General features: G+C 48.2%; 1 protein-coding gene and 1 long non-coding RNA gene across 16 annotated transcripts in view; one reads left to right on the forward strand and one right to left on the reverse strand.

Moving 5' to 3' along the window:
- The window catches only part of EHBP1 (EH domain binding protein 1), a 226,290-nt gene extending 221,808 nt beyond the window's left edge, over positions 1-4,482 (reverse strand). For 5 of the 15 annotated variants that reach the window (XM_055713351.1, XM_055713342.1, XM_055713348.1 and 2 more), the window contains exons 1-2: positions 4,212-4,481; positions 2,742-3,152 (exon numbers count right to left, since the gene is read on the reverse strand). In XM_055713351.1, coding sequence (XP_055569326.1) covers positions 2,742-2,845 — 104 coding nt within the window. In that variant the 5' untranslated portion in view covers positions 2,846-3,152; positions 4,212-4,481. Of the gene's footprint in view, positions 1-2,741; positions 3,153-4,211 lie in introns of all 15 variants that reach the window. The other 10 variants (XM_055713350.1, XM_055713349.1, XM_055713347.1 and 7 more) reach the window with 3 other exon arrangements.
- Positions 4,483-4,742: 260 nt separating this feature from the next.
- Positions 4,743-6,625, forward strand: LOC114015835 (uncharacterized). The gene is made up of 2 exons (XR_008732714.1): positions 4,743-4,908; positions 5,383-6,625. It is a non-coding gene; the product is annotated as an uncharacterized LOC114015835 (long non-coding RNA).
- The last annotated feature ends 6,381 nt before the right edge of the window (positions 6,626-13,006 follow it).

Below are 13,006 nucleotides of genomic sequence, written 5' to 3' on the forward strand. Positions count from 1 at the left end.
CCTGAGCGTGGCTGTCTTTAAGCATTAGTAGGGACAAGAATCAGAAATTAGAGAGCAGAAAAAGCAAGGAGAGGGGAGTTTCACCTATGCTGGACAAATGCTGCTGTACTTAGAGGTAATCCTTTTAAAGTGAAGCAGCAACACTAGAGTGGTAGCAACTTCCCACACAGCCAACATAACTCCAGAAAAAAAGAGCAAGAGCTATTTTGAACACCAAGTTTAAAAAAAAAAATAAAAATAGAATCAATTCAAGTCTAGAGGAGACAAAAAGTGTAAAGCCAACCACAAATACACCAACATCGCAAACTGCACATGATCAGTTACAAGAATATTCTAAAACACAAGTCACTTTCTGAAGGGTTAGACAAATGTAAAGCGAACAGAAGATAGCAGTTCACAGACAGGCACCCAGCCTGGTTTGGTCATGCACAGTCCTTGCTCACAGACACATCCCAGTTCAAGCGTGTTTATGACTGCATTGTCATTTATTTTAAAATAAGAATGGAGCATTCTTTTCCCCCAGAAACACTGCATTGTTAAAATGCCAGTACATTAAAATAACTTACTGCTTACTACATTTTGATCAAACAAACTACAGACTACAGCACTGACCCTTAATACATATTGAGTGCTTTCAGCAAGAACAGCATATGGAGTTCATTTCTTCTGTTTTGCTTTCACATGGGCCAAACTCTGAGACAAGTTTTAAAACAGAGGAAGCAGTGATTCTGTCAGCACATGCAGAACTATCTTCTGCAGTTAAGCAAAGACTTAGCTGAAGGTTCTCAAAAATATTTATATATTTACCCTTTTGTTTCAGATAGGGGTTCCACTTTTGGCAGAAATACCATATTTTTAACTTGCACACTTAAAGAACATTTTTGTTAAGGTTCTCCTAACAAGAGGAAGCAAAATAGGAAAGCCTACAATCAAAAGACTGTGCAAGTGATGTTTTTTCCCCTATTGTTATTTTTCCTAGAATTCATCCACATTTCACCACCAGACTGTTACTTTGTCACAAGCAACACAAGCACTGATCTTGCCTATATTTAAATTCAAGAAGGTAAAATGAAGGTTCAGAAAAACCAACTTATTTTTAAGAAATTAGTTACATAGCTGAGGTTTTGAAGGCTGTTTCACTACTTCACACATAGGCGTTTTTCTAGGTGGGCACTCTAGTTTATGATTAAACAGTAAGATGATTGTTTCTAAATTAACAAGATTGTTCACAAGAGAACTTTTGTGTGTGACTTTTTCTTACATAAAGTGAAAGTTAGCTGCAGATCCAATCTGAACATTCCCCTGCAGCATTCATACTTCAGTGCTGAAGCATTCTGCAAATTCTCAAGCAAGGAGTGAATCAAAGTGAAAAGGAAAGCCAAAACGAGCTAGTTTATGCAAACAAACCATAAAAAGTAATAAACACAACTCCTGAAATGAACCTGATAAACCAAAATTACTGTGGAAAACTCTCTGGCCTGAATGAGACAGTAGATCCCATGAGATAAACACAACCACCTCTTTCAACTTTTAAAATGTTTTTACTTGGTAGCTTATTCCATGAAAGCAAGTTCAACTCCCGAAATGATTCTGTTTCTTAATAACCTTTCAGAGTGTTTTAGGCAGTGAGGATAATTTGTTAAAAAAAAAATTATTTAACCTGACAGTGTTCCTTTAAAGCAGAGCAGCGAGCAGCCTTCCAGCATATTTGACAGAGATTTCCAACTCCAAGAGATAGAATTTAAATTTGTAGAGGCAATTACTCATTACCAGTGAAAGCAGCCAATGCAAGTGCCAAACTTGCCAACAAGAAGAAAGGCCAAGTATTAGAAAGGAGGCTGCAGTTTATTACAAGGCAATCTGAAAATCTCCGTCCACGAGGTCTGGCACGTACTTTCTTCATCCCCTGACACTACAGGCTCACACTAATGTGAGGAATTACGTGAGTAACGTCAATATTCCAAACATATAAAACAGCACTTAAGTATTTGTATAATGGAGATCTTTGCCTGACTATTTAAAAGCTGCTTCTAGTCTTCCCTAGCATATTTATTTAAGCTTATTTTGCACAGGAAGGAAGATGCGCCAGACCCACACCATTAACTGTTAGCTGCTGTCTAGTCAGATCCAAAGCCATCCAACTGGACCACCTCTGCACAAAATTCCTGTCTGACTAAACAAATACCTTAAGACAGTTCCCAAGGATCTGTCTCTTCCCTCTTCCCATTAAGATGGAAAGGAACAAGGAAAAGAGGAAGGAGAGACAAGATATCTTCAGGTAAAAAGTCAAAATTGAAATGGGTATCCACCCCAGATTAAAACACCACCATCTTCACGACTGATCTCAAATGTCTTAGTCAGTGAACAACAGGTTCAGCAGATAACACCCAGCACCAAGCATTGAATTGGAAAACAGCTCTTGGGAAACATTGAAAAAAAAAACCAACCCAAAAACCCAACAACCAAACCCACACCACTAAGTCACAGGTGACGAGGTAATCAATGCACTGTCCTCCGCACAACAACAATGACAAAGAAAATCCAAGCACAGAAGAAAATCAACAGGTCCAAGAAAGACAAGTACCCCACACAGCTGCTTCTGCAAGGGGCAGGCAAGAGAAAGCGAGGGGAGGCAAGGCCAACGCATGCAAATCAAACAACACAAAATGAGCAACATCCTTCCTATTTCAGCACCAGCGACTTACTCCACCATTTGTGCAGCAACATGAGCTACTTCTTACCATTTTTTGGTGCATTCCACCATCAGCTCCTGGTAAGAGGCCACAAACTGGAACTTGGATGCATGTTTCCCAACACGCTGTAGTCTCTTCCAAACTGAAGCCATGATGGTGAGAAATACCAATCCTCTTACACAGCAGCAACTCTGGAAACACCGATGTAGGTTTAAGAGTGCGTGTGCTTGATACTAGCAGGTTTATATACAGACACAGTAAAAACAGTGTATGAAGAACTTGATAGGATGTCTACAGCTAATATTCCGCCTCTCCCTTCTTCATGGTAAATCCCAGTCCAGCTGAATGGCTCATCACTGGCCAGGAGCAGCGTGCAATAGGAGCAGACAGGTAACTGAAAGGAAGTTCTCTCATGGAATCAGCGTTCCTCACACAGCAGATGATGTGGAAACTGCAGGGCTGGAAGAGAAATAAGACAGGGGGAGAAAGCATCAGTTAATATACTACACACCACAGCCTGCAATTGCACGTGATCTCGTACCTTTCAAACAACTACAATAAACCACACGAACATACCCCCTTCCTGCTGCCATTCCCCCCGCCAATTTAATAAATAAGAACGCTGCGGCAATTTCAGGAATGCAAACCACGAGTCTGTTTGGAAACATATCAACACGTCCTTTTATCAGCACCATCATAATTGGCAACAACAACAAAAAAGGGCAGGTCAGGGCCACACCGACTCCTTGTGCAGCATCTCCGGGAAGCAATGCAAAGTGGCTGAGGTGCTGCCAGCATGCCCCCAGAGGGAGGGACACGGGGGATGAAGACAAGTTCTTTGTCTGGATGACAAAAGGTGTAACAGTTGTTTCTCCCTCACGCACACACCTCCCGCTCCCGTTTCTCTTCCCAAAGAGAAGGAACTGCCGAGAAGGCGACGAGGGAGCGTTACTAGTGAAATGGGCGAGGAGGAGGAGGATGGAAGCGGCAGGGGCATCTCCTGAGCGCTGGCTGCCCAGGATTCCCCATCCTCCTCGCTGCATCACATTGAAATGGAAATGCCTCTCCATCCCGAGCGGAGAGACGCTCACCGGGGGGATGCAAAGGGAGAGGAGAAGCCCTGAGGGGGCTTCTCCCCCCGACGGGAGGCAGCTCTGCCGCGCCCGGCGAAAAAGCCTCTGCGCTAGCAACAGGGGGAAGCAAAAGGTGGCCGCACCTGGCGAGGAGGCGGGCTAGCAGGGCAGCAAGGCTGGCGAGCAGGCGGGCTAGCAGGGCAGCAAGGCTGGCGAGCAGGCAGCCCGGGGCGCCGGACCATGCCCCCGGCGAGCGCCGCCCCCGCGGGCTCGGAGCGCCGCGCCCCGCCTCGCCAGCCCCTGTCACCTCGGCGCCGGGCAGCGCCCCCCGCAGCCGTTGGGCTTTTAAAATTAAAACGCCAACGGCGGCGATCGGAGGGGGGGGGTGAGGGGGGGAAGGGACGCGGGGCAGCGCGGGCGGCCCCACACACACCGCGGCACTCACCTGCCCGCGGCTCCTGACGGGCCGGCCCCGCCGGGCAGGCGCGGCCGCTGGCACACACGGCAGGCGAGAGGCAGCGCTGCCGCTGCCCATTACCGCGGCGGCAGCGCCCCGCGGCTGTCCCCGTTCCCCTGCGAGCTCATGGCGAGCTCACCGAGCGCACGCCGCCCCTCGTCGCCCCGCCAGCCGGGCGGGCAGGCAGCGCGGGTCCCGCCGCGCCTCACGCCACCACCATCGCCCTCCCGCCGGCGCTGCGCCTCGCCTCGCCTCACCCCGGCCCGCCGCTCCGCCCGCCCCCGCCGCCCGCCCCCGCCGCGCCATTGGCCCCGCCGCGCGCCCTCCGCATCCCATTGGTCGCTGCCTCGCGTCAATCACCTGCGGGCGCAAAGGGGCGCTCCTCGCGCAGCGGAGAGGGGGAAGCAGTGAGGGAAGAGGGAGCTCGCAGGCCCTTTCCTCCCGCCCCTACTCGGTCTTTTTCCGATTGGTCGCGACGCTCGAGAAGGCGGGGCTTATGGTGAGTAGAAGCTATCCGATAGGCGAGCGCGGACGCCCGTCAGCGGGAAAGCGTCCGGCGACGCTTCCTAAAGCCGCGGGCTGTCAAGGAGGGCCGTGGTCTTGCGGAGCTGCGCCGCCGGGAAGGGCCGCCCGGGGCCGGCGGGAGGGGCGGGGGGAGCCGTGGGCCGCGGACGCCGCCTGTCAGGTGGGCGCCGGGCGGCTGAAGGCTGAGGGACGGCGAGGGAGCGGAGCAGCGGCGGGGCAGCACAGGCCCCGGCCCGGCGGCGGCGGGGTGCTGCTGCTGGTAGGGGTGGGAGGCGGGTGGGAGCGGAACAGGGGATGAAATCACGCGGTCAGGTCGGTGGTTCTTTGCCGGTGTAACTGACGTGCTCGGTGGCTTCACCCAAGCGCTGGGGTTTGGCTGTTGTACGGGGTTTCGTGTAGAAGCAGCTGCCGGGGAGGAGGCGGCGATGCGGGGGGACCCTGCGGGCTGGGGGCTGCCCGCGCCCGAGCCCCCCACCCGCCGTGCAGCGCCGTCGCGAGGTGCCAGGAGCCGCGCCTAAGCCCTTGATGCTAGCTTCCAGCCTTCATCTAAAATCGAACTTTCCGGTTCAGAGAGACAACGCCACCCTGCTCCGTGCCCACTTGCCTTCTGAAGCCTCTCTTTACACCCCCGCAGGTGTGTTGAGTCTTAGACCCCAACGTGCTGTTTGCAACAAGTGGATCCCAGAGTCAGGATAACCTGGTGGTGTTGGATGCTGTGGCAGCTAATCCTAAACCTATCAGCCAGCCAAGTAAGAAACTAAGCCAGCTATCTAGTGGAAGTGCCAGGAAATAAAGATAATACAGTAGAGGTCTGAGAGCAGCTGTGAAATTGAAGCCTCTGGGCTTTGCAGTCCTCCTCTGTGTTCTTCCCCATAACAAACCAAACAGAACCCAAGCCCGATCCATGGACTGGGAAGCTCCTTATCCTAGTCTTTTCCTCCTCATCCATAAGCTGCCTCTGTCAGTGCCAGTATATCGCAGAGGCTACCAGTATTCAGTGGCTGAAGGGTGAGGGGGGAAAGAATGACTGTGTGGATGGACAGCCACGGGCCTAAGCTGGACTAAGTTGCATTGGAGAGGGTGAATATTTGGGCTATTAAAAAGGTCAGCCCTTTGCTTGTAATGTGTTAGTCTTCATTCCTTTGCCTTCTCTCAAGACAGATTTACTTACCTGAGCTGCCAGAGGGCATGCAATTTCTACCCATTTGGAGCTGTCCTGGAAGAGGCAGTGATTTTCCTTCTTAAAGTGTTACACTGGAATGTAAAAGACAGTTGTACTACTCGTACAGATTTTCTGAGAAATATTGATTTTTTTTTCCCTGAAGCTACAATTTGAAGATTTGGTACGTTTGATCTAAGATTTCTGTCCCAGTTTTGCAGCTGGTCTGCACATCACAGGGTAATTCCAACACACTTGAGGGAGACATTACTGGTTTTTTAAGCGCAGATCACCTGCTTAGGATTTAGGAAATGAAGCCAGGATTTCCAGAACACATCAGACTGAGAACACGCAGTCTGGAGCACACATATGCTTGGTTCTGACATGGAAAATACCAGACGGAAATCTGGCAGCTGTAAAGTGGATCAAACAAGGTAATCTAAAGTTCCAGTGGCCCTGAGGAGATCCTTGGTTTCTCATACCAAGGGAATGTCAAGTAGTCAGCTGTACTGATTTTTATTTCAAAAGTTGTCTTTATTCTGTATGTATTGCCAAGAGTTAATCTGTAAGCTACTCTGATTTATCTTCTGAATACCATGCAGCGTCCAGGCTAATTCCTAAGACACATTTTCGGTCAGGATTTTATTTTACTCAAACTGAGATAGACGTTTTCTGTCCTGTGGAATAAACACGAAAGGTCTGGTGGTTTGTTCAGTGACTTGTGTTTCAAACATCATTATTTATTAACATTTTCCATTTCCTTCATAGCTTTTGGATTCAAGTTACACCAGTCCTAAGAAGTACACAGCATAAGGCTGCTTTTTCTGTTGTTGCATGGGGAGGATTGTAACATAGGCAATTATCCTACAGATTATCTATTTATTTTACAGTTTTTAAGAGTCGCAACCCTTAGCTCCCACAGTTTTGGGGAAAGGTGTAGGAGATTTCAAAGGGGGCGAGCAATTACTCTGGAAAAAGAGGCAAGGTCTTCAGCTGCAGATTGGAAGCTAGAGCACACTGCAGCGTTCTCAGGTTGCTGGACAGAGTCCTAGACCAGACCAACTCAAAAAAAGCCCTTGTGATTTCTGGCAGCTCACAGGCCAAAGGAACCAATAATTGGCAAAAAGGCATTAGCAAGGGCATGGATGAAGAACCCCATACCCATTCCTCTGGTCAGAGCACTCTTGTGGATCAGCAAGGAACCCCTACGTTGAGTTCATTGTCACACTGAAAAGATCTCTTGGCTGGTCCTGCCAGCTGTAAGCCTGGTTTGTGCCAGTGATCCGGCAGAAACAATAGCCCAGCTATAGAGCATGGGTCAGGATCCAAGCCAAGATGTAGGGAGACAGTCACATTTTTATTTAATCCAATATTCTGAGCTTGATGGTGAAAACAAGCAAAGGTAGTTATACCAAAGTGCCCAATACTCACCTTTAAGGTCAACGGCTGAATGAACAACTCTCACATGACCCCCAGAAGGGTCCTCCTGATTATGAAAAAAATGATACATCATTTTATGTACAGTGTCAAAGACCTCTTCTGCAAGTGGAAAAATAGTCACGTGATGAATAGGCAGATGTCACGTTATTATTTAAAGATACATAATATGTATGATACAATCTATTTAAACCATATTCTTGTCAAAGCTCCTGCCTTGCTTGCCTAAGGAAGGACAGCTGAGGAAGTGTGTTTGTGTCTGAGTGTGCCCTCTGTGTTGTCCTGGAAATGTCATGGAGCAGGGTGCTGAGAGCTGCTCAAACTGGGAAGTTGGCAGGGCCGACCAGGGAGTCCCCAGAGCAACCTGACCCCGTTCTTCATAAGCAGCTGGTTTCACCAAGGACACCCTTACTATCCAAAAATACATGCTCATGCTCTGTGGCTCTCCTTCCCACCCCCTGGGGTGGCACTGAAATACCCAGCCTCCCTCACAATCTGCACAGAAATCCCAGTATTTACTTTCTTCTGGATTTTGACTTCGGCTCCCTGGCTTTGGCCCAATGGTGGTAGGTTGCAAGCTTCCTGGTCCAAGTAGAGGGATGATCTATGCTCTGTTTACATTATTCCCTGTTAAGCTTTGAGCTTTCTCTTATCCTTCAACGCCTCGTCATCAGCATGACTAAGGACAGGTTGTTCACCAATAAAGAAATGACCTTTGCTAGAAATAGCTATCATTATAAATCTCAGTTTCCCTGTCCTTCTGTATATGAGCCTGCAGAAATGTCACTGAGGAAATCAACTAATTGGATTATGTTGAACTTGCAAGAGCATTCAGCATTTTGAGGCAATGGGCTATGCACGTGAGGTTACGCTCATCTGCTGCGTTTTAAACTTCCTTGTATTTCTAGATCCCATCGAAAGTTTGATCGCATGTTAATGAAGGCAATGGAGAATTTGCACTGACCTCAGTAGATCTGCATAAAGTGCCATCCTCCTGGTCCCCAATACATGTCACCAACTGATGCATGACACCATAAAATTCAGTTCTGTAACGAGTAATGCTCACTTAAGTTCTGTGGCAGCACGCTTGTCTGCTCTTTTTCTTTCTTTCTTCACATCCCAACAGTAATTAAAAATATATATATATATATATCTAACAAATCACAAAAACATATGCAGCAACAAAATAATAGTTTTAATCTTCCCATCTTCTTGCATTTCTTGTTTGTTGCTGGAAAAATGCCACTCGGCTGTCTTTTCACATGATCTGATGACACTCAACAGCCATCCTGTATTGGAGGGAAAAATGTTTTGAGTATTCCCTCTACTAGATATTGGCGACAACGGGAGCGGCGGGGGGGAGGAATATGCTGTTCTATTTGAGCAGTGAAAGCTTGACTTCGAGGCTGGCAGCTGAGAAAAGGCGATTCCCACATCGCAGAATTAGATAGCTCAGCTACTATTAGCCTGTAATGAAAGCTTGTAATTTCATCAATGCTTGCAGCTGCGCTTAAGGCACTAGGCATAAAACCATCACAATTTGTTCTTGCCCTACCAGCAAAAGCAGTAGATTTTAGGGCGTGCTGCGGTGGGCTCACATTTTGTTATCACCCTGGCGCGGGCCAAGGCGGGCAGGGCCCCCGGTGCTCGCCCCCCGACCAGCCTACCTGCCAGCCCCCCCTGAACACCCTTATCCAGCGCCCGCCCCAGCAGAGAGCGGGCACACACAGGCTCTGCTGCCGAGGGCAATCTGCAGAGCCAGGGGCTGGTGAAGTCACCAGCACCTCTGTCTTCACGGGTTCTTTACCCTCCCATTCTCCTGCTGTGGCTGGAGCCCACGCTTGCACGCGGTGAGACCCTGCTGCGCTTCAGCCCAGCAGCAAGTGCCTCCCCCCGGGCTCTGTGCCGCAGGGCACCCAAAAGGGCCATTCCCGGGGTACAGCCTCACCCCACAGCCCCTTTGCTCTCCTGCGACCGGCTTCCTTGTGCCACCCCGGGGGCATGGAGTGCTCCCGGCCCTGTCCCTCAACCCCAAAGTCTTGTAGGCAAAGTCAAGCGGGCTGGGTCAAGAAGAGCGGATGCAAAATGTCCTCACCTGTCTCCGCTGCATCTCCCCGCTCCTGGCTGGCTGCATGGCTGCAGTTCTTCCCCAACCGCTCAGCAGTGAGGGGCACGGTGCATTTATCTGCAGACGAGGTCAAGGACAGGAGTCACATTCCTGCGACGCAGGAGCCGCGGTGCAGCTCAGCCTGCGAGGGCGAGACAAAGGATGGGGTATTGGTGGTTGGAGACCCACACGCTACGGACAGCTTTTCCCTGTTCTCCGTTACAAAACTCTGGATTAGCACTGCTTTTTCCAGGTTTATTATCAACTTTCCTGTTAGTCAGCTTGCAACGGTCTAAATGAGTTTTGTGATCGACCTTTTGATATCCTTGAGAATTGTGTACATCTCTTAGTGGCCCCACTGTCTCTCTTCTTAAAAAGTAAAAAGAAAAAAAAAAGCAGCAGCTTGTACCATAAATAACAACTTTCGATCTTTTATCGCGCTTAGTGTCTCCTGTACCTTATCCAGTTTGTCAATACCCTTCCTGTGTGGTCTCCCTAGCCTTTTTGCAAAGTATAATTATGCTTGTATAGGACATCCTGCAGCACTAATGAGGTGAGGAATGTCTTTGTCCCTCTCTTTTTTAAAATAAACAGCACATGGTGTGGCCAGCAGGACCAGGGCAGGGATCGTCCCCCTGTACCCAGCACCTCAAATCCTGGGCCCCTCACTGCCAGGGGGACATGGAGGGGCTGGAGCATGTCCAGAGCCGGGCAGGGGCTGGGGAAGGGGCTGGGGCACAGGGCTGGGGGGGGCAGTGGGGGGAGCTGGGGGGGCTCAGCCTGGAGGGGGGGGGGGCACAAGGCTGTTGGGGGATGGCTGGGGGAGCTGGGGGGGGCTCAGTCTAGAGAGGGGGGGCTCAGTGGGGACCTTACCACCCTACAACTGCCTGAAAGGGTGTAGCAAGGTGGGGGTTGGTCTCTTCTCCCAGATAACCCCTGATGGGATGAGAGGAAATAGCCTCGAGTTGCACCGGGGGAGGTTTAGGCTGGAGATTAGGAAAAAAATGTTCTCCAAGAGTTGTCAAGCCCTGGAACAGGCTGCCCAGGGAGGTGGTGGAGTCACCATCCCTGGGGGTATTTAAAAGACGTGCAGGTGCGGCAATAGGTTAATGGCGGGCTTGGCAGTGCCAGATTAACAATTGGACTTGATAAAGGTATTTTCCAACCTAAATGATTCTATGATTGTATGATTTCTTATCCAAAAATCCAGCTGTTAATTTAATTTAAGAGGCCCTTCATAAACAATGACCTTGATTCTCTGGAGCTGTTCACTTTTTCTGAATGTAATAATTTTCTACAGTTCTTTTCAACTTTAACCAGAACCTTCTTTTTTAATATATACTTTTTTCATCACCTAATTGCTTGTTACACAGACTACTACCAACACTCTGGAGACAGCTGAAAGTGAAAGGGCCAGACTTTAGACAAGACAAAGAAAAGGAGCAACCTATGGCTAGGATTTGGAAAATACACCTCAGATAGGTATGGCAGCACAAGTGAGAAAACGAGACTCTCCACAGAGACTGAGAACAGAAAAACCCTTTCTAAGAGCTATGGAAGAAAATAAGAAATGGAGCAAGTTCAGAGGAAGACTGGCTTCCTAGCTCCCATACGCACACCCATTCGACATGACGCTGGATATGTCCAATCTCTGATGACCCAGCTGTAGATGCTTTGTGGAGGCATCTAAGAAAACTGCACATTCAAAGCTGGAAGGTCAGGGAGTGAAGGTTGTACAGCCCATACATTTTTTTCTGCTGAGATCCTGTTCATTAGAAACTAAGTAGCTGGACATGCAATCAGAATACTGAACTGGAAAAATTTAAAGCCTTTTAACTGTATTTCTGTAACTTTGCATAAATGCCAGAGAAATCATAAAATGTAATACAGCTGTCTCTAAAGATTACGCAGGAAATTCCTCTTTGCCCAAATATAATATCATATGTCGCCTTTAAGGAGAACGCCTAGTTAACTTCGGCTCTACACCATCAGTCATCCACACAGTACATCAGTACGGAGGTACGCTTCCTCGGAGTACAGACATTAGCAATGCACAGACCATCATAGATCAAACCTGAGGCCTTCTTGGAAGCCTCTCTAGAAGCAATTACCTTGCAGATGTGATAAGACCATCTATCATGCAAACCGGTGCTCCCACCAGACTAAGATGAAATTTGTATCTTACAATTTGTACAACCAGAATCCCAAACATCATACAATAGGACATTAGTGCTTGATGAAAAGAATCTCAAAAGCGCAGAGCAGGAATATGTATATGTGGTGTGGACTTCACCCTGCAGAAGATTTATAGTTAGCCAAGTTATTGCTAACGAAAATGAGCCCCACGGACCTATCTGTGTACACGAGACATGCAAGTGGACGAGTGTTTTCAGACTTTGGTTGTGGTGTTGGGCAAGTGCAAGGTGGTGTGGAGAGAATCAGTTTTGAAAGGACAAGCAATTAATTGTGTTGTAAAACTGACAGCAAAGTTTGCTACACCAGCTTTTAAAATCTCAGCAGCCACCCAGTTTAGATAAATATCTCTAGTTATTCTGGAAACGAAACAAAAAAATCATAGCCAGGTTAGGTAATTCCAGACTCAGAAACTGCTCTTGAATATGTCCAGATTAACCCACATGGATTTACATGGTGTTGCAAGTTATTTTTAACTGAGTGTATTGCCTTAAGTTATCACTAATCTCCCTATATGCTTTTTAAACTGTATATATTAAAGTCACACTCTCAGAAAGCACGGGGACAGCTAGCTTCCAAAATTCTGTACACAGCAATGCTGTGTCCAACTTCATCCATATAAAATGGTGCAAGTTTGCTCACTAGGTCCTCCACAGAATATGCATCACGCCACACAGAAAAGGTACTTGCAGGTGGTCCTGGTACAACAGCAAAGAGAGCATTCTGGTGCATATGCTCTGGCAGGGGCGTGGGCTGAAATCCGTCTGGTGATCAATCATTAAACATTTCTAACAAATAAACCAGCATTCCTTACAGCCCAAAATTCTGCCTACTATATACTGCTGGCAGCCCCACACTAGGAAAAAAATACGCAAATGTTGGCTAATCCATGTGGTGCTTTCACTTCCACAGAGAGCCAACCACCCCAGGCTACAGAATGGGGTGACCGTTCTTCAGCCCCCTCCAGACCTGTACAGGCTCACAGGCTGCCCTGAGGAACCCCAAAAGCACATTTTCCCATGGGGAAAAAAAAAAAAAAAAAGATACATTAAACATGAAACACCTGAGGTAATAACCTAAATTCTCCGATGGTATTGATATCCAGAATAACTTAGGGAGTTGATGGTTGGAGCACAATTAGAAAAAAAAAAATAACGTTAGAGCTCATTACCAATGGGATGTAGGACTCTTTCAGCCAGACCGTGGTGGTGTTTGGGCTCCTCCAGTTTGCCCCACTTCAGAATCTCATTTTTGCTAAATTGCTGTGCAAGAGCTTGTGGAGGACAGGCAGCCTTACTGACCACGCGTCCCTGTGGCAGGCTGCCCAGCGAGTCCCCAGCTGTATGTATGTATCTCTCATCC

Source organism: Falco cherrug, chromosome 6 (genome assembly GCF_023634085.1).
Source record: "Falco cherrug isolate bFalChe1 chromosome 6, bFalChe1.pri, whole genome shotgun sequence".
Lineage (NCBI taxonomy): Eukaryota > Metazoa > Chordata > Aves > Falconiformes > Falconidae > Falco > Falco cherrug.